The sequence below is a fragment of the Acomys russatus genome, chromosome 19 (assembly GCF_903995435.1).
Source record: "Acomys russatus chromosome 19, mAcoRus1.1, whole genome shotgun sequence".
NCBI classification, from domain to species: Eukaryota; Metazoa; Chordata; class Mammalia; order Rodentia; family Muridae; genus Acomys; species Acomys russatus.
In genome coordinates, this window is record NC_067155.1 from 13,584,536 (window position 1) to 13,603,951 (window position 19,416).

General features: G+C 53.0%; 1 protein-coding gene across 2 annotated transcripts; it reads left to right on the forward strand.

Annotated features, from left to right (window-relative positions):
* The first annotated feature begins 2,617 nt into the window (after positions 1 to 2,617).
* On the forward strand, positions 2,618 to 18,796 carry Fbxo46 (F-box protein 46). Of its 2 annotated transcripts, XM_051162503.1 has the most exons (3): positions 2,618 to 2,702; positions 14,832 to 15,009; positions 16,338 to 18,796. In XM_051162503.1, exon 3 carries the CDS (start codon positions 16,418 to 16,420, stop codon positions 18,230 to 18,232), a length of 1,815 nt encoding a protein of 604 aa, XP_051018460.1. In that variant the 5' UTR covers positions 2,618 to 2,702; positions 14,832 to 15,009; positions 16,338 to 16,417; the 3' UTR covers positions 18,233 to 18,796. The 2 variants fall into 2 exon arrangements, with proteins under 2 accessions (XP_051018460.1, XP_051018461.1); XM_051162504.1 differs by lacking the exon at positions 14,832 to 15,009 and having other exon boundaries at positions 2,625 to 2,702.
* Positions 18,797 to 19,416: the final 620 nt, after the last annotated feature.

A 19,416-nucleotide genomic window follows, 5' to 3' on the forward strand; every position in this document is an offset into this window, starting at 1 on the left:
CCGCCTCGAACAGGAGATACGCCCCCCCCCCCCCCGCCCACCGCCATGTCTCTGAGGACGTCGACGTCACTCCGAAAGAACATTCCAGAAACCCTATTCCCCCAAACCTAGGCCTCGCCTCAAACCTGCCTCAAGCAAGCCCCGTGGTCCCGCTCCGCTCTAAAGCTTCCCCGGGGAGGAAGGCCACAGCCGCAAAAGCGTGACACGGGTGACTCCGGGCTCCCGCCACCCCAGGACAGCAAAAACCGGGGGGCCGGGGGGGGGGGTACGTCCCACACCCCAAACCCGTGGGCCACCGGCACCCGCCTCAAGACTTGCAAAATGGCGATAAAGGCTCGTTGTCTGGCTTGGCGCGCTGAGCCCCACGCTTGGGAAGCCCCACGGGCTCGCGACGGTCCCAGGGATGCAGGCCGCGTGCCCGGTCCCGGGAGGAGCGAGGAATGGCAGGGCGCGAGGCTGCCCCGCGAGCGCGACGTCGTCGACTGAGAGCCTGAGGCAAGGCCACGCCCCCCCCACTCCGCGCCGCGCATGCGCACCCGTGGGGGTTTGGGGGCGTCCAGGGCACGAAGCCTCAGCTCTGACACGTGCTCCCCGTTCCCGCGCACGCAGTGCCGGCCAATCAGCTCCCGCTCCACTACCCGCCTTTTTCTTCAGGCCACGCCCCCTCTATGGCTCCGCCCCCTGAGCATAGTCCCACTTGGGAGGCGTCAGCCCGCCCCCTGCTGGCCCACCTGTGTCCCGGATCTGATTAAAGGCCACTGTGTGCCAAGCACTTTGCTCAGGGCAATGTTGCTTGAAATAAGACTTTGTAGAACTTTTTGTTTTGTTTTTGTTTTTCGAGACAGGTTTTCTCTGTGTAGCCTTGGCTGTCCTGGACTCACTTTGTAGACCAGGCTGGCCTCGAACTCACAGCGATCCTCCTGCCTCTGCCTCCCGAGTGCTGGGTTTAAAGGTGTGTGCCACCACACCCGGCACCTTTGTAGAATTTAAGGAGATACCAGTTCCTGTGGATGCAAACAAAGTAACCTTTTTAGCAAAGGATGTAGCCCAAGCTTGCCGAGCATTTGTGATCCTTCTGTCTCGGCTCTGTCAGGAGTGCAAAGAGTGTGCCCCAAGCCAGGCTACAAACTATACAATTTGCTTTATTTTTATTTTTAATTTTTTTTTTTCGATTTTATTTATTTATTATGTATACACTATTGTGCCTGCATGTACACCTGCATGCCAGAAGAGGGCACCAGGTTTCATTATAGCCGGTTGTGAGTCACCATGTAGTTGCTGGGAATTCAACACAGGACCTCAGGAAGAACAGACGGTGCTCTTAGCCTCTAAGCCATCATCTCTCCAGCTCGAATTTGCTTATTTTTAATAAATAATTTTTGACTATGTATACATATTTGCGTGTGGGGAGAGGTGTGTGCACACCAGCTCAGGTGTCCCCAGGGTCTAGAGGCATCAGATCCCCCTCGAGTTGGACTTATAGGCAGGTGCTGGACTATACGTGCTCTTAACCGCTGAGTAGTCTTCTCCAGCCTTTATTTATCTTTATTTTTTGACATTGGGTCTCATAGCCTCGAGCTCAGTATACAGGTAGACCAAGCTAACCTCAAACCCACAGAGATACACCACACTCAGCCTCCCGAGTGGTGGCATTAAAGGCGTGTGCCACCATGCCGGACCCACACTGTACATGTTAGAAACCTTTCTCAGGCTGATGAGACGGCTCGGTGTGTAAACATCCCTGCTGCCATTCCCCGAGAACTGAGTTCATCCCTGGGACTCTCGCGGCAGAAGGAGGGCATCAGCTCCACAGCCACACAAATAAACAAATGAAAGCCCGTTCTCTTCTTGTGTACACGAATACGGGATTTTTTTGGGGGGTGGGGGTGGGGGTACGGGGTATCTTCAGAAGTTTTCTAGCAACCTAGCTGTGACAAGTACCTGGGGTTAATTGTCTCAGCTGAGACAGTAATGATGTGGAGAGAGGGGGCTTGATCTATTTTCACCTTAACTTTTAGAAATTCGGGGTGGTTCCTTACTAGGATTGTCCAAAGTGGTCAGAGTGCATGAACTAGTCACTCAATACTGTGTCTAAGCAAGGCGCACAAAGATGTCCGCCTTTCTGGAGGCTCTGTTCTACCTGTGATGTGAAAAGCCCCAGTATCTCTCTCCAATCTCGCTCCAATATCTTGCTTTCCTTATTTGTGAGACGGCGGTAGGCAAAAAAAGGGGTGTGAGATGAAAGCGAGGAAAGGGAGGGAAAGTTTGGAAAAATGCATATATTGTCAACTACGTGTTCACTCGTTAATTAACATAAATAAATCAAAGAAATTTGACTTCCTCAACTCTCCATCACTAACATTCCTTTGACCTGGCTTCAGTTCCTTTTTCAAGGGCCTCGGGCCAAAATGGAGGCGGCTGGACTCTATTTCCCAGAGGGCGTCGCAGGAGAATTTTCTGCGCCTGCGCACCTCAGTGTGCCCTTTGCCTCCTGGGAATTAGAGTCGTTCTACTTCTCAGCCCGCCTAGTTTGTTTCCTATTCCGCCTCCAAGTTGCCGCGTTGCGTTTTGGGAGCTGTAGTCCGGGGCCGCCCGTACTCTAATTCCCAGCGGGCTTCGGGGCGAGAACCCGGAAGGGGAGGCTGGAGAGGAGCGAGTGGGGGAAACCCGCGTAGTCGAGCGAGCTGCAGCGCGGGGAGATGGTGAGCGCCCCAAGCTGGGTCCTGCGGGTGCTCGAGAGTATGAGCTGGGGAGGGGGGGGGTTCAGGTCCTGGGTTCGAGAGGAAGCAAACTGAGGCTAAAGAAAGGGCTGGGCGTGGGAGATCACTGTGGGTGGGGATTGAGAGGAACGGGAGCCCGAGGGAGTAGAAGAGTGGGGGCTGGGGAGGGGTCTTGGTGGTGGAGGGAGTCGAGCTTTGGAATTGACTGTTCAGGGCACTCGGAGCTGGGGGGAGTGAGGCTTGGAGTTGGAGTCCTGGCTGAACAGACGAGAGACCCTGAAATGGGTAATTTCGAGAGAGGGTAGTTAGCCTGGTGTACATGGAAAGGCACGGGAGTTGGGGCTGGACGAGTGGAGGGAGAGGCTAACCACGGGTGCATTGGGCTGGGCTCTCTTGCTTGCGAGGTGGGGCGGCCAGGCAAGTTGAAGAGGTGGGAGGTAGAAGTCATCGATGGTGCAGGTTAGCTTCTAGGACCAAGGAGGCGTGCGTGTAGGGTGCGTGAGTTTAGGGGCATGGCTGTCGACAATCGGGCTTTAGTCTAACCAGAAACAGCCGATAAACTGGACAGCCATAGAACTCTAGGTTGATATGGCCACAAGGGGTCCCTAGGGACGACCTTCAGCACCCTTGTAACCCCGGTGGGATCCAGACGGGGTTAGTGGTTTGGGCGGGCAGTCCGGCTTTCGGATTCCTCATTCTGCCTCCTTTGTGATCCAGGCACGTCTCTCTGTAAGCCTCTGTGCCCTTATCTGTATGATGAGAACAAGCAGGCCACTGTGGAGATAGCTAAAGGGAGCCTCCGAAAAAGTTGATACTTTCGGTAGGAAACTTAAGTCCCAGCCTCAGAGCCCTTGGTGGGAAGCTCCCGTCCCAGGAATATCGACTGAATTACAGTTGCTAAAAGATTCCCCCCTCTTTTCCGTCCTGCCCCCCAAGACATTTTTTATCGACACCTGACAGTTAGTCTGTGTACACTATGCTTTATTCAGGGGACACCCCCACCTCCACCTCTTCTGCCAGCGCCCAGTCTTGCCTTTAGCTGTCTGGTGTTAACTCACCGGGGTTCAGGTGATGATGAATTTAGGTGTAGGTGCTCCACTTGACAGAAAGGAAGCAGAGGCGCGGAGTTTTTGTTTTTGTTTTGTTTTTTGTTTTTTTTTGAGGCGCCGAGTTTTAAGCAACTTTCTCCATGTCGGCCAGCATTAAATGGTAAATCAAGAGTTGGAGCCCGGGTGAGGAAGGAGCTGCTTTGGCTGTTTCAAGTCAGACCCCCTCTGCTTCTAAGAGTGAAATAGGACGGAGTGAGTGGAGACACAGGCCAGAGCACCTGTCACATAGGATTTGAATCTTTTGTGTGACCTGGGGCAAGTCTTAGGACTCTGTCCAACTATTAAGTGAGATCCTTAACCTAGGCAGGCTAGAGAGTTTATGGAAATAATGTCTGGGAAGTGCTTAGAGTAAGTGCACACACAGTACAGGTGTTGTCTCAAGACTCACTGTGTAGCCCAGGCTGGCCTCTAACTCTCGATCTTCCTGCCGCAGGATCCAGAGAGCTGTGGGATCGCCGTTACCCTAGCTTATTTATTTATTGCTGTTGTTGCTTTTGAGACGGGGCCTCGCATATGCCGGGGCCGGCCTCAAGCGCTCTGTGTAGCTGAGCGTGGCCTTGAACTTCTTGATGCTCCTGCCTCCACTTCCTGACTTGTGGGCTTTTAGGTGCGCACCACGGTGCCTGGTTTGTGCTGGGCTGAGGAGCCAACCCAAAACTCCATCACTGGCTCGTGTTTTGGTTTTCAAAACAAATGAGAAACATTATAACGTAGGAGAGCAAGTAGTGAGGGAGGTTGGCCGCGCTGTCTGTTCTCAGGTTGCCCCCCCGCCGCCACCCCCCCCTGCCACCCCCCCACCCCCCCCCCCGCCACCGCCACCCCCCCCCCCCCCCGCTGCCATCTTTCTAGCTCCTGCTCCTTTTTTTTTTTTTTTTTTTTAGTTTTCCAGACAGGGTTTCTCTGTGTAGCCTTGGCCGTCCTGGACTCGCTCTGTAGACCAGGCTGGCCTTGAACTCACAGCGATCCGCCTGCCTCTGCCTTCCGAGTGCTGGGATTAAAGGCGTGCGCCACCACGCCTGGCTCTTCTCCTGCTCCTTATTCCTGTGTTCCTAAGTCTAAGCAAGACTCCCAGAAAGGTGCTCAGAAACGCAATCTGTCTCTAACCAAATATTAATAATTCACTCGCCGGGGCTGGCCCGATGCCCACATCTTCCAGTGCGTTAGAAATACTGCTGACAACTGAGTTGGGGTTTGGTTTATTTTGTTTATTTTGGTTTTCTTGTTGTGGGGTGTGTGTATGTGTTTGTGTGTGTTATGGGGTATGTGTTGTGGGGTGTGTGTATGTGTGTGTGTGTACCCTCTAACATTTTGCTCAGGGCAGGCAGGGGGGCTTGCCTAGGGAATTTAGCAAGTCTGTAATTTACTTTGAAACAGTGTAGGTTTTTAATTTTGATTTATTTATTTTTGTTTCTCCATGTAGCCCTGGCTATCCTGGAGCTCGCTCTGCAGACCAGGCTGGCTTAGAACTCACAGAGATCCCCCTGCCTCTGCCTCCCAAGCATAGGGGTTAAAGGCGTGTGCCACCATACCTGGCCTCTGTTTTTGTTACATTTAAAACGGGACTACAGTTAGCCCATGATGTCCTCCTAAGGAGTTGGTCATAAGGCCATGTGTTTAAAATGCACGGTGTGTTATGCTTCCAACGAGTATGACAGCCTTCTGGAGTTTTCTTTTCTTTTTTTTTTTTTTCAGAAAAAACACATTTCGGCTGTTTATGGGGCACAATCCTGTAATCACAGCGCAGCAGAGGTGGAAATAGGAGGATCAGGGGTTTGAGGCTAGCCTGGGCTTCATGTGATATAGAAAGAAGAGGGGTGAGGTGGGGAGGGGAGAATGTTGCCATTTGAAAAATGGGGGTTCACTTAAAAAAAAACTATGGAATAGTGTGTACTATGGGACAGCTGTGGAGGTCAGTGGGAGTCGGTCTTCTCCCACTGTGTGGATTCTGCCAGTAAAGCTGAGGTTGGTTAAGCTTGGCAGCGAGTGCCCGTACCCACGAGTCACCTTGCCGGCCTGGGATCCACTTCTGAAGTGGGTGCCAGGGCCTGGACTGTAGGCAGACTGGCCTCTGCCCCCTGGGGCTCCCTGGTGCCAGGCACTGTTCTCAGCACTTGTGGCCTCCAGCGCAGGTCTCAGGGACCTTTCGTGCCCGCTTTGCCTTGCCTGTGTGTCATTGTTGTGTCTGACGGAGTGTGTCCCCCCGAGCCCCCGCTCCTGCCCACACCACCCGAGAACTTTTCACATTCTCTCTCCACTGTTTCTCAAATTAATTGAACACCGATCGTTTTAGGGTAAAGTCAGCCATCTCTCACTTGTCCCTGTCCGTGTGTGTCACAACTGGGTGAGCCGACACTCCTCCCTCAACCCCTCCCCTCCATGCCTTCCATTTGCTTGTCTTAGAAAAAAGTGCATCAGATTTCTAAACCGTTTTTGCCCTTTTTCCTCCTTTGTGTCTGTTTTTGTGAGGCACTTTCTAACTGTATAGCTTCAGTGCTCTGAAAGTCAATATGTAAGGGCACCAGGCTGGCCCAGGCCACACAGAGGTCTGCCTGCCTCTGCCGAATGAGTGTTGAGATGAAGAGGCAGGAGCCGGGGCTGGAGAGATGGCTCAGTGGTTAAGAGCACTTGACCGCTCTTCCAGAGGTCCTGAGTTCAATTCCCAGAAACCACATGGTGGCTCACAACCATCTGCAGTGGGATCTGATTGCGCCTTCTGGTGTGCATGAAGACAGAACACTCATACATAAAATGCAAGATTAAATAAATCTTTTTGTTTTGTTTTGTTTTGTTTTTGTTGTTGTTTTTTCAAGACAGGGTTTCTTTGTTTAGCCTTAGCTGCCCTGGACTCACTTTGTAGACCAGGCTGGCCTTGAACTCACAGTGACCCTCCTGCCTCTACCTCCCGAGTGCTGGGATTAAAGGCGCAAGCCACCAAGAATAAATACATCTTAAAATAAATAAATAAATAAATAAATAAACAAACAAATAAATAAATAAATAAAGGCAGGAGCCAGGCACATGCGTTTGCCTCACTAAATAGCATAGGCTTTTCCCCAAACTTTTAGTCATGTTGTCCCATCCACACGGTACTGAATTACAGGTCTGTGCCACCACACGTGGCTGTCATTTTCTTTCCACTTCTAAGAGGAAGCGTCTCAGACAGCCCAGGCTGGTATTGAACTGACTATGTAGGTGATGGTGACCCTGTTGGTCCCTAGCGCTGGGATCACAGGCTCCGCGTACCAGTCTCTCCTGGCTTTTTACCTGGTGTAGGGAATGGAACCCAGGGTCTCACGCCAGCCTGGCAAGCACTTTATAGGCAGGCTGAACTACCATTATTTACCTGGACTTGTGTTTTGAGTGTCGACCTGTATTTGCGTCTGTTATCATCTGCATGTAATGCCTGTGTAGACCAGAAGAGGGCGTCCGATCCCCTGGCACGAGAGTTAGAGTTGTGAGCCGCCACCATGTTGGGTGCTGGAAACTGGACTGCTCTGCAAAGAGCAGCCAGTTCCCATTAGCTCTGAGCCAGCTCTCTAACCCCGACTCATCCGGGACCCTCTCCTGTCATCCTCCCGAGTGCTGAGTTTGCGAGCATGTGACGTCACACCCGACTCATCCGGGACCCTCTCGCCTCGGCCTCCTGAGTGCTGAGTCTGCGAGCATGTGACGTCACACCTGCCTCTACAGTGTGGCTGTTGTTGTATCCCACTTGTGACAGTGTATCACTGGCTGTGCTAGCAAAGCCATCTTACGCCTCAAAGCACAGCTTCTCTGAAGAGTTGCCACTTGCACCTCCCTTCCTGCGGAAGAGGACACGGCTTTTCTGTATCCTCACGGACTCCCTCCTTTGAAATCGTAAACTCATCTTCCATGCAGCCCAGCCCCTCCCTCCACCTGTGTATTTGTTTATTTTGTCTGGAAAATTAGCACGTGTCCCCCCCCCCCCCCCCCCCAGGACAAGCTCTGTCTCCTGTTCCTTACAGGTCCCCAGTGCCTGGAGCTGCCGCTGTCACAGTGTAGGCTTTTCTTCCCGTTCGTTTTTGTTTTTGGCAGGGTCTCCCTAGCTGGCCTGGATTCACTATGTAGACCAGGCTAGCCTTCAACTCAGAGATCCACCCGCCTCTCTCCGGCCCAAAGTGCCAGGATTAAAGGATATAGCACCACAGCTGGCTACAGTATAAGTTGGGGGTTGTATTGTTTGTTTGGTTTTTCAAGACAGGTCCACTCTGTGTAATAATAGCCTTGGCTGTCGTGGAACTCACTTTGTAGACCAGGCTGGCTTCGAACTCAGAGATCTGCCTGTCTCTGCCCCCTTCCCCCCCCCACCCCCCCCCCCCCCCCCTGCCCCCGAGTGCTGGGATTAAAGGTGTGTGCCACCACGCTCGGCTTTGGTTTTGTTTTTAACATCTTTTATGTCTGTGCATTATATGTGTGCGGTGCCCTCAGAGACCAGAAGAGAGCATTGGATCCTCTGGAACTGGAGTTACAGACAGTTGTGGACTGTATTGTGGGTGCTAGGAACCAAAGCTGGGTCTTTGGCAAGAGCAGCAAGTGCTCTTAATCACTGAGCCATCTCTTCAGCCCCTACAGTATAAGTTTTTCTAAACATCTGTTAAATTAATAAAGCCAGGCACAGACCTGGCAGTGACAGAGGAAAGCTTTGTGGTCTGGTTTTTATAAGTGACTCCTGGGGATCAGTTTCATTTCAGAATGAGAACTAAAGAGGGCCACCTAGACATAGTGACATACACCTGTGATCCCAGCATGGGGGAGGCTGAGGCAGGGGGATTGCTGGGAGTTCTGACACAGCCTGAACTCACAGTGACTTTCAGAGCAGCTTGGGTTGCAGAGGAATACTCTGGAGTAGCAGCCAATGGTGCTTCAGTGGTTTTCAAACCCTTCAGCATATCTATTTTTTTAAAAGTATTTATTTATTTATTTATTTGTTATTTATACAGTATCCTGTCTGCATGTGAGCTAGCAGACCAGAAGAGGGTACAGATCTTATTATGGATGGTTGTGAGCCACCATGTGGTTACTGGGAATTGAACTCGGGACCTCTGGAAGAACAGCCAGTGCTCTTACCCTCTGAGCCATCTCTCCAGCCCCGAGCATATCTATTTTTCAAAGACTTATTTACTTTGATTTTATGTGTATGAGCAGTTTTGCATATATATATGTATGTATATGTGTGTGTGTGTGTGTGTGTGTGTGTGTGTGTGTGTGTGTGTATGTATGCACTGTGTATATACCTGGTGCTGCAGAGACCAGAAGATCACACTAGACCCTCTGCAGCTGGGGCTAAGGAGGGTGGTGAACCGTGTGTGTGTGTGTGTGTGTGTGTGTGTGTGTGTGTGTTTCTGTGCTGGGGGTGGAATTCAAGGCCCTCTGCCCGCTAGGCAAGCACTCTAGCACGCAGCCTCAGCACCGCTAGTTCCTCACTGGTGGATTCTAGGCACATACTGTACTGCCAAGCCACACCCTCGCTCTTTTTAGGAAGCAAGTCTCCCTGAAAGTTGCCCAGGCTGGCTTTGAACTTTTGATCCTCTTCCTCCCTCTGCCTCCCAAAGAGCTGCAATTATGGGTGTGGCTATCAGGCTTGCTTTGAAGTTGTTTCTGATGAGCAGTCCTCAGGGCAGAACTAACTAAACCTTCAGGCATTTGAGATCCTAGAAGCAGACAGGAAACAGGCAAGGTTGCTTCCTCACCGTCCAGTTTTTCCACCTTAGGGGCCGGCAAGCAGGCTGCCTCCCTCTCCACACCTCAGTCCTTCACAGTGTAGACTGAGGCTGAGGATGGTGGTGGTAGTGGAGCTTCAGAGCGAGGAAAGCTGACACCCTTATGGAGAAGCCAAGGGGGGGAGGGGGGTCATGATGAGCAAAGCTTGTGGACCCCTCAAGCCTCCAGTGAGCCACTCCCGGATCCGGGAAAGCTCTAGGGAAGAGATCCCGACCCTCCTGAAACAAATGCTGAGCCTGGAGGGGAGAGAGCCTCCTGCCTCCCAGCCCATCGCTATTGAGCAGTGACAGAGGACACGTGTGACAGAGGACAGATGTTTGAAGCAGAGTGGCGCTGAGGAAGAGGTCAAGCATAGCCTGGGAAGGTAGCAGGACCTCCCCTGTCACCCACATCAGGTGACTCACACAGCGTCTGTGGAACTCTAGCTCCGGGGAACCTGACACCCTCTTCTGATCTCCGGTACCCTTACCTGTGCACATACCCACACACAGACTTTAAAATAGAGGGTCTTAGATCCATTTAAAAAAAAAGAAAGAAGAAAAAGGAGCACTATAGGGGAAGGTGGCTTAGACCAGCGGCTCTCAACCTTCCTAACGCGGCGAGCCTTTAAGACAGTTCCTCATGCTGCGGTGACCCCCCAACCATACAATCATGTCTTTGCTGCTCCGATCCCCAGCACCCACATGAGGAGCCAGGCACAGCTATGCACACCTGTAAGCCCCGAACTGGGAGGGCGGTGGGCAGAGGCCCTTGAATTCCCCGTGCTCGCTGGCCACCTAGTCAGGCCACATCCGAGCTTGGGTTTCAGTGAGAGATCCTGTCTCATGAGCCATGTGCAGCCTGTCAGGGGGGTGCGCCCACCCGACTCTAATCCCATCACTGGGGGCGGGGCCAGAGGCTAGCGGATCTATGAGTTCAAAGCCAGCCTTCTCTACATACTGAGCTCTAGGCCAGCCGGGGCTATGTAGTTGAGACCTTGTCTCAAACCAAAACAAAACATGTGTTGAGTGATTGAGGAAGACACTTGGTGATGACCTCTGACCTCTACACACCCATGAGCATTCACAGGCACTTACACACTCCCGTACATATCAACACACTTAGATGTCACGCCTAGATCCCAAATAAAGACGTAAAGAGGAGACACATTGGTTGGGGAGCCCTGGGAGGTTGAGGCAGGAGAATCATGAGTTTGAGGCCAGAATAAGTCCCTAAAGAGAGATGTGGACATTCAGTGAGTTAATTTTAAGTGCTGTGCCGCCAACTGCTGTTGCAAGGAACACATTTCTGTTGCCTGGGAGTGGATGCCTCTCCCATCTCCTGTGAGCCCCGTGCCGCCTGTGTGTCCTACAGGGGGTGCCCACAGGGGGGCCTCAGCGCATGTCAGGGTGTGGGGATATGCATTCTCCTAATTATGGGGGGCACTTAATGAGGGTGCAGAGTGTGCGCCTCTACTCCTGTCACCCTCCCTTTCTCAGGCTGTCTCTGTGACTGGACTCTTAATGATTCTCACTAAAAAGGTCGATTAGAGGCTTGGAGAACTGGCTTAGTTAGCAGTTGAGAGCATTTGCTGAGTTGGAGGGCCTGAGTTGGCTTCCCAGCACCACTTCAGGTGGTTCACGGGTGCCTATTAACTCCAGGGCTGGACTGTGGGCGCGCGCACACACACACACACACACACACACACACACACACACACACACACATACACACACACACGTACATGCTTTTTGTTTTGTTTTGTTTTGTTTTTCGAGACAGGGTCTCTCTGTGTTAGCCTTGGCTGTCCCAGACTCACTTTGTAGACCAGGCTACCCTCAAACTCACAGCGATCCGCCTGCCTCTGCCTCCCAAGTGCTGGGATTAAAGGCGTGTGCCATCATGCCCAGCTTTTGCGTACACGCTTTAAAAGCAATAAAAATAAGCCGAGCGGTGGTGACGCACACCTGTAATCCCAGCACTTGGGAGGCAGAGGTAGGTGGATCGCTGTGAGTTCAAGGCCAGCCTGGTCTACAAAGTGAGTCCAGGGCAGCCAAGGCTACACAGAGAAACCCTGTCATGAAAAACCAAAGGGGGAAAAAGCAATAAAAATAAATCTTTAGAACTGTAGATTTGTGAAACTCAGGGTTAGTTGGCTTCTGTGGAAAAGCCATACCTACCCTTACCTAATGAACCAGCCATCTCTCCAGCCACCAGCACTGCACTGACAGCCACCTTTGGGTTTCTCTTGAATCCGCCTGGCACAGGCCAGAAACAGTGCAAGATGTCTGTAATTTTAAGATAAATTAAAAGCCATTATTGCGTTCCTGCAGTGAGTGTAAGACAGGAAAGACTGGACAGGTCTCCATGGCCAGGACCTCAGCCTCCAATGCCAAGTCCGGTGACTGTGGGGACAGGGTTAGAATTTATTCTTTGATTTTGAATTTGGCTTTTGAAATAAGGTCTGATGTAGCCCAGGCTGGCCTTGAACTCCTCCTCCTACCTCTATTTCCTCTTTTAAGTTGTGTGTGTGTGTGTGTGCCTGCACGTATGTCTGTGTACCACAGCCATGCTGTGCCCCCCAATCCTCTGAAGTTGGATTTACAGGCGATTATGAACTGCCATGTGGGTGCCGGAACTGAACCTTCTTCGCCGCTTTGCCATCCCTCCAACCCCTCATTTGCCTATTTGCAGGTGTGTGTGTGCGGGGGATCTGTTGTTGTTTTATTTATTGTGTTTTTGTTTCTGTTTTTTTCAAGACAGGGTTTCTCTGTGTCTTATTGCGTTTTAAATGTGATTTAAAAAATTTTTTTATTTTAACGACAACCTCACATTATGTAGCCCAGGTTGGTTTACAGCCGCCCAGACCACTGGAATTACAGGCGTTGAGATGTCACGCCTGGCTTGCCTGTTTGTTTTATAAGGCCAGATGAGTGAGGCTCGGGGTGTCCCGCCACATCTGGTAAACAAAGCCAGGGTCTCAGACGCCTTTCCCTCAAGCTTCGTTCTGCCGGGAGCCCTCCATTCCCTGGCCCTTTAAATCTCTAAAGTCAATCGGGGCTCTGGCTTCAAGGGAATGTCGGGTGGTGCTCCTCCCCTTGAGGGCCGCGGCCCGTGTTTGGGCTGGGTTCCCTCTGCGGCAGCGTTGGACTTGGGGAATTTGTCCCCTCTCCCTTACATCTGGCTGTTTCCACCCCGCCCCGTCACCTCACGCCCACTCCTCCCGTCTTCCAAGTCGGGCCCCTTCGCCAGGGCCTTCCTTATATGGGCACGGCTCCGAACCGCGGCCGCTGATTGGCCGGGGCCGTCACGCGCGCAGCTGTCAACAAAGGGGCGGGGCGGAGCGCGCGGCGCGGCAGCCGGCGCGAGGGGGCGGGCCGGCGGGGCTCCAGTGCGCATGCTCGCGGGCCGCCATTCTCCCTGCCGCCTGGGGGAGGCGCTGCGGGTGAGGGCTCCGGGGGGGCGTGTCCGGGTTTTTTTTGGGGGGGGGTGTCACTAGTTGGGGGTCGAAAGGAGGCGGGTCCAGGATTTGGGGGCACCGTTCGCGCCTAAGTGATATTTGAGCGCTCGGGGAAGTTGCGGGGGTGGAGGGGCTACTTTTAGGGTTCCCCGGAGCTTTAGGGAACGCCTTGGGTTCGGGTTGTTTTGTAATGTGGGAGGCTCCGGTTGCGTTTTAGAGCTGTCCTTTGTGGCTCGGGGTGTCCGGTGGGCACGGGATGAGAGTATTTCGGGGACCGGGAGGCTTGGGCTTTAGTGCTTCCTACCTGTGTGACCAAGGGCAGGAGGGCAGGTTCCTTTCCGTGGCCCATCCGCAAGCAGGAGCTGCGGAGCCCCCGCTGGAGCGAGCGTGCGTGCGTGCGTGCGTGCGGGACACGTGTCTGCTATTGTAGCCCTCGAGGTTCCATTTAGGGACTGTTGACATTTGGTTTGGGATTCGTTTTTTAGATAGGGTGTTTTTATGCCCGAGTCCTTTCAAGGCTCCCGTGCTGCTGGGGAAGGAAGGGGCAGACTGAGGACCGGGGTCTGGAATGTGCGGAGCATGTTAGGGGACCCACTGAGTACCTGTGAGATTCGGGTATTACTGTGTATCTTCAGATGTATGAAAAGTTATTTGTGATTTGGCTTTTCTGTGCCGGGCGGCGTGTTGATTACTGTTGTTCCTTTTTAGTTTCATGTGTATGGTTGTTTTGCCTGTGTATCTTTGCACCACATATATACTTGTTGCCGGTGGAGACCAGATTAGCTCCTCTGGAACTCTCTGTGGGTGCTGGGAAGCGGACTTGTGTCCTCTGCAAAAGCAGAAAGTGCTTTTAGCTCCTGAGCCGTCTCTTTAGGCCCCTATCCTTATTTTAATTATTTATTTTTTATTTTAATTATTTATGAGACAGGGTCTCTAGGTAGCCGTGGATGGCCTAGGATTAGATATGTAGATCAGGCTGGCTTTGACCCACAGAGATCCACCTGCTTCTACCTCCTAAGTGCTGAGGTTAAAGGCACCACTTTGATTTATTATCATTATCATTTTTTTGTTGTTGTTGTTTTGTTTTTCGAGACAGGGTTTCTCTGTGTAGCCTTGGCCATCTTGGACTCACTTTGTAGACCAGGCTGGCCTCGAACTCACATCGATCCGCCTGCCTCTGCCTCCCGAGTGCTGGGATTAAAGGCATGCGCCACCACGCCCGGCTCATTATCATTATTTTAATGACATTCTTTTTATATAGCCCAGGCTGATCTGGAAGTCCTTGTCCTCTTCACTCGTGTCCCAGCCTTCCAAGTGCTGGGATTACAGGCATGTGCCACCAGACTTGGTAAGGTACTGGGGAGGATTTTGGATATTTAAGGTTAAATTTGAAAAAGTTGGAATATTCGGTGGGACATTAAGATACTGGAAACGAGGGTAGGAGAAGAGAGGGTTGGATAAGGATTCTTGGGGTTCTATTACTGCTGATGGTGTTTGGAGTCTGAGTTTTGAATGGCATCTTGGAGACTGTGAAGTGTTAGTGTATCAGAATTGTCTGATTGTTTAGAGCTGGCATCAGCTGCCTTCTCCTGTAACAGGCTAGGTAATGAGTTATTTCAGGCCATACAGTTACGGATGTAGCTCTGCTCTCTTTGTGTAAAAACAGCCATAGTTTGTTCCCATAAAACTTAATTTACAAAGGCAGGCAGTGGGCTGGGCTTAATTCTTTCATGTAGTTTACTTACCTCTCTGTTCCATCAGCACAGTGTTTAAAAGTGTAAAGGGTTATGTTCTTCTTTTTGTTTCTTTGTTTATTTTCAGACAAGGTCTGGCCATGTAGCCCAGGTTGGCCTGGAGTTCTGCATCTTTTTGCCTCAGCCTCTCGAGCTCTGGGGTTACAGGCACTCGCCACCATGCCCTGTTGGAGGGTTCTATTCATGTTGAGATATTCTGGAAGGAGATGGGCCAAAGATGGAGACTAGGGGTCTGCTACTTCCTGGTGAGTAGAAAACGGAACAGGAAATGTTCCCAGCAGACTGATTACCAAAACTGCCTCTGGATTAGTTGGTGCATGCAAAGTCAAAGAATCGGTACCAAAGGTGTCCTCCATGGGTGCCGTGGCTCAGGCCTGTAATCCCGGGTGCCAGGGAGGCTGGGGCAAGTTGATTGTTAAGAGCTTGACAAGAGCCTGGCTTACCTAGTGAGTTTCAGGCCAGCTGGGGCTAAATAGCGAGAGCCTGTCTCAAAAGATAATCTCAGAAACCTGAATATAGACAGGGCCTCATACTTGTAATCCTAGAATGAGGCGAGAGGATTGGATTGCTGTGCGTTCAAGACTAGCCCAGGCTGCTATGAGACCCTGTCTTCAAAAGGAGAAAAAGGACTATCATCATCATCATTTAAGAACCCCGTGACCCGAAACAAGTGGACAGTGAATTTTTTTCAAGATGTATTTATTTTTATCTTATGTGCATTGGTGTTTTGCCTACACGTATATCTGTGAAGGTGCCAGATCTCCTGGAATTGGAGCTAAAGACAGTTGTGAGCTGTCATGTGGTTGGTGGGAGTTGAACCCAGGAAGAGCAGCCAGTGCTCTTAACCTCCGAGCCATCTCTACCCCTCGGAGAGTGACTTTCATAAGGGCCTGTCTGGTTCTGGCTTCATGTTTTCCTCCCCTGCCTAATGGATCCATCCCTCTGTGTGGAGAAGGCTGGGAACCAGCTACTAGAGGCACAAATGTCAGACTAGTACTTCCCCTTAAGGTTAAAGGTCAGACCAGGCATCTTTTCGCATGCCTTTTATCCCAGCATTCAGGAGGCAGAAGCAAGTGGGTCTCGCTGAGTTCAAGTCTGGTCTACATACTGAGTTTAAGGACAGCCAGGGCTGTACACAGAGAGACTCTGCCTCCCAAAAGACGAGACCTTAGCGGAGAGCAGGAGGCCAGTGGACTGAGCAAAGGCAACTGAGCTGCCCTCCTCCGCTTACCTGGTGCGGGATCCGGATAGAGTTTTGTTGTCTTGGACGTGCTGGGGACAGAGCCCGGCTTACTAGACAGGCTACCACTGCACCCCACCGAAGCCCCTCACTGGGTGCAGCCAGGCAAGTACTCGTGCTCCACAGCGGAGCCACACTCCTGGCCCAGGGCGCCTTCAACTGCTGATCTTATCCTACCTCCCACAGGCTGGGGTTCGGCTCGTACCCCTTCACTGTCCGGGGCACACAGTTCTCAGCGCTCTGGTTGGCTCTGTGCCCTGTGCAGAAGTTGAGTTTGGGTGGTCATGGGAAGGCAGGCCATTAATTCAGTGCCCTGATCTTCTATGTCTCCAGGTGGCCCGTGGAGCTCCCCACTACCATCCTGGTCCTGAGGTTCGGTGACTACCTGCTGCTGTTGGCCATCACCTCTCAGCATGGACAGGGGCAGCCTCCTGCCCTTTCAGCTCTGGTGCCCCCGGCCCTTCGGCACATACTCCCAGAACCAGCCGTGCCCACCTTCCGCAGCCCGCAAGCCACCAGTCTGCCCTGACACAAGCAGCGGGACTGAGCCCGACCACGGGCCTGCACACTCAGAGAACACACCACCACCTGCCTTGGCCGCAGACTCCCCCACCTCCCAGCATGCTCCGCTCCTCTCTACAGCAGCTGCTGCTGCTGAAGGTAGAGTCCTGCTGGACACATGGTATGTCATCAAGCCTGGAAATACAAAGGAGAAGGTGGCCTTCTTTGTGGCCCACCAGTGTGGTGGAGGTAGCCGGGCCAGCTCTATGAAGGTCAAAGGGCACTGGGGCAGTGACAGCTCCAAAGCCAAGAGGAGGAGGCGCTGTCTTGAGCCCACCAAGGCTCCTCCAGACCCAGGGGGCCGAGAAGGACCTCCTGCCACTGAGGGGGCCCCCACTTCATCCGGGGATGATGTAGACCTGCTCTCTGTAGCAGAAATGGTGGCCCTGGTTGAACAGAGAGCTGCCCTGGCCCTGCAGAGTTACCCACGCCCCACTGCCCCAGCTCCTGTGGTCTTTGTATCAGCTGAGCAGGGGGGCCCAGCCAAGGGCCTAGGGTCAGAAAGGCGGTCTGGTGGTGGTGACTGCAGCCGAGTTGCTGAGGCAGTGGCCCACTTTGAGGCCCAGCGGGACAGCCCTCCGACCAAGGGTCTCCGTAAGGAGGAACGGCCGGGCCCTGGGCCTGGTGAGGTGCGGATAGCTTTCCGCATCTCCAATGGCCGAGAACCACGTTCACCAGATGGCAGCTTACCCAGTGGGGGCGGAGGTCGGCCTGGTTGCCCCTACCCTGGTAGTCCTGGGCCTGGGCCTCGAGCCAAAGACAAAATCACCTGCGACTTGTACCAGCTTATCAGCCCCTCCAGGGATGCCCTTCCCAGCAACGTGGAGTTCCTACTGGCCAGGGCCGACGAAGCCAGTGAGGGGGAGACACCAGCCCCGGCCAGGCCTGAGGACACTCCCCCAGCACCCCCTCCACCCCCTGCCCGGGACTGTGGTGCCTCAGGATTCCACGTGGATGTGGTGGTGACAGGGGTGGTGGATGAGTGCATCTTCTTTGGCAAAGATGGCACCAAGAACGTGAAAGAAGAGACTGTGTGCCTGACAGTCAGCCCTGAGGAGCCACCCCCACCTGGCCAGCTCTTCTTCCTCCAGTCCCGAGGTCCGGAAGGGCCTCCTGAGCCACCCCCAGCTGATACACCAAGCACAGTGCCAGGCCCCGACGATTCTGAGGGCACGACGGACACCTCCCTGTGCCGCCTGTACCGGCACGTGTCGCACGACTTCCTGGAGATTCGCTTCAAAATCCAGCGTCTTCTGGAGCCACGGCAGTACATGCTGCTGCTGCCTGAGCACGTGCTGGTCAAGATCTTCAGCTTCCTCCCCACCCGGGCCCTGGCAGCCCTCAAGTGCACGTGCCACCACTTCAAAGGCATCATCGAGGCATTTGGCGTGCGTGCTACGGACTCCCGCTGGAGCCGGGACCCGCTCTACCGAGACGACCCTTGTAAGCAGTGCCGCAAGAGATATGAGAAGGGTGACGTGTCGCTCTGCCGCTGGCACCCCAAGCCCTACCACCATGACCTGCCTTACGGACGTTCCTACTGGATGTGCTGCCGCAGAGCCGATCGCGAGACGCCGGGCTGCCGCCTGGGCCTGCACGACAACAACTGGGTACTGCCTTGCAGTGGGGTGGGCGGCGGACGCGCCGGCCGGGAGGAGGGAAGGTGAAGCCGGGGACGAGGGGACACCTGCCGAACCCAGCCCCTTCCCCGCTTCACTGGGAGCTGGGGACCAGGACCCAGTCACCAGCCAACACCTACCAGTCCATGCAGCGCTGATCTCCCACCAGAACTGGGACCAGGTTTGGGGGTCACCGGGGTAAATACCCTGCTTGACTCTGTTGGTTTTCTACTCTTCAGAGCCAGGGCCTGGACCCTCAGAGAGGGTCGTGTGTTCCTGTTCTGTGTTTTTATCAGCATCTCAGTTTTGCCTCCATCCAGCCCCAGCCCCATCCCTGAGTCCCTCCACCCCAGGGACCCACCAGCAGGGAGCAGACGGCAGCTAATTTTGGTACCACCCAAGGCTTTCCTCAAGCTGGCCCTCCCCAGTTGTCTTTGGAGCTGTGTTTACCTGAGGCTCTGCAGGCTCTGAGGGTGGCACCTCCAGGCCCTTAGCTCGCAACTCAAGTCAGCACTTTTTGAGGCAGCCCACCATTTCTAGATATTTTCCTCATTAAATAAAAATTTTCTTCTGAACCTCAAACTACCAGAGTCTCCCTCTTCGCTATAGGGAAAGGAGAACTGAAATCTCCTCAGGTGTAGAGACATTCCCCCCCCCCCCCCCGTACCCCCCTTAGCTCTTGTCACTGAGTCTTTTCCCCAGTAAAGCTGTGAAGCCCTTGCCTCACTCTTGGGCGGCAAGCAGGCCGGAGGGCAAGGACAGTGAGTCTGACTTTCTCAGTGATTCATCTTCCACATGGGGTACTCCGTGAGGCATCAGGGTCTCTGCCTACGGCCACAAGTTTCTTCAGAATCTTTTGGCTACCTGGGACCTTGATTTTTAGGCAGTTTGGTCCAAGATATTTTCGTGGGTTGTTTTTTTTTCCCCTCATTTGGGGGTTTTTGTTTTGTTTTTTTCTTCATTGTGGTTCTGGAAGCTTCTAGTGTGGCATCTGACCAATTTTGAATTGGTCCTTTCTATAAAATCATTATTTATAAAGCTGGGCCCAGACTGGTCTGTGTGATATTGGGGGGGAGGGTGGTTGGTAGCAAGAGGGGACCATAGGTGGGATGGGAAGGGGGGAAACAGGATCCCTGCTAAGCCCCTTAGCCCGAAAGGGACTTAGTATTTCCTTATCATCTGTCACTTAGTATTTCTTAAGTGTCTCAAAACAGTGGTAGCTTGAACAAGAT

What these genes read in the sequence shown, in the direction of transcription:
- Fbxo46 (XM_051162503.1), top strand. Translation starts at nt 16,418, where the DNA reads ATGGACAGGGGCAGCCTCCTGCCCTTTCAGCTCTGGTGCCCCCGGCCC.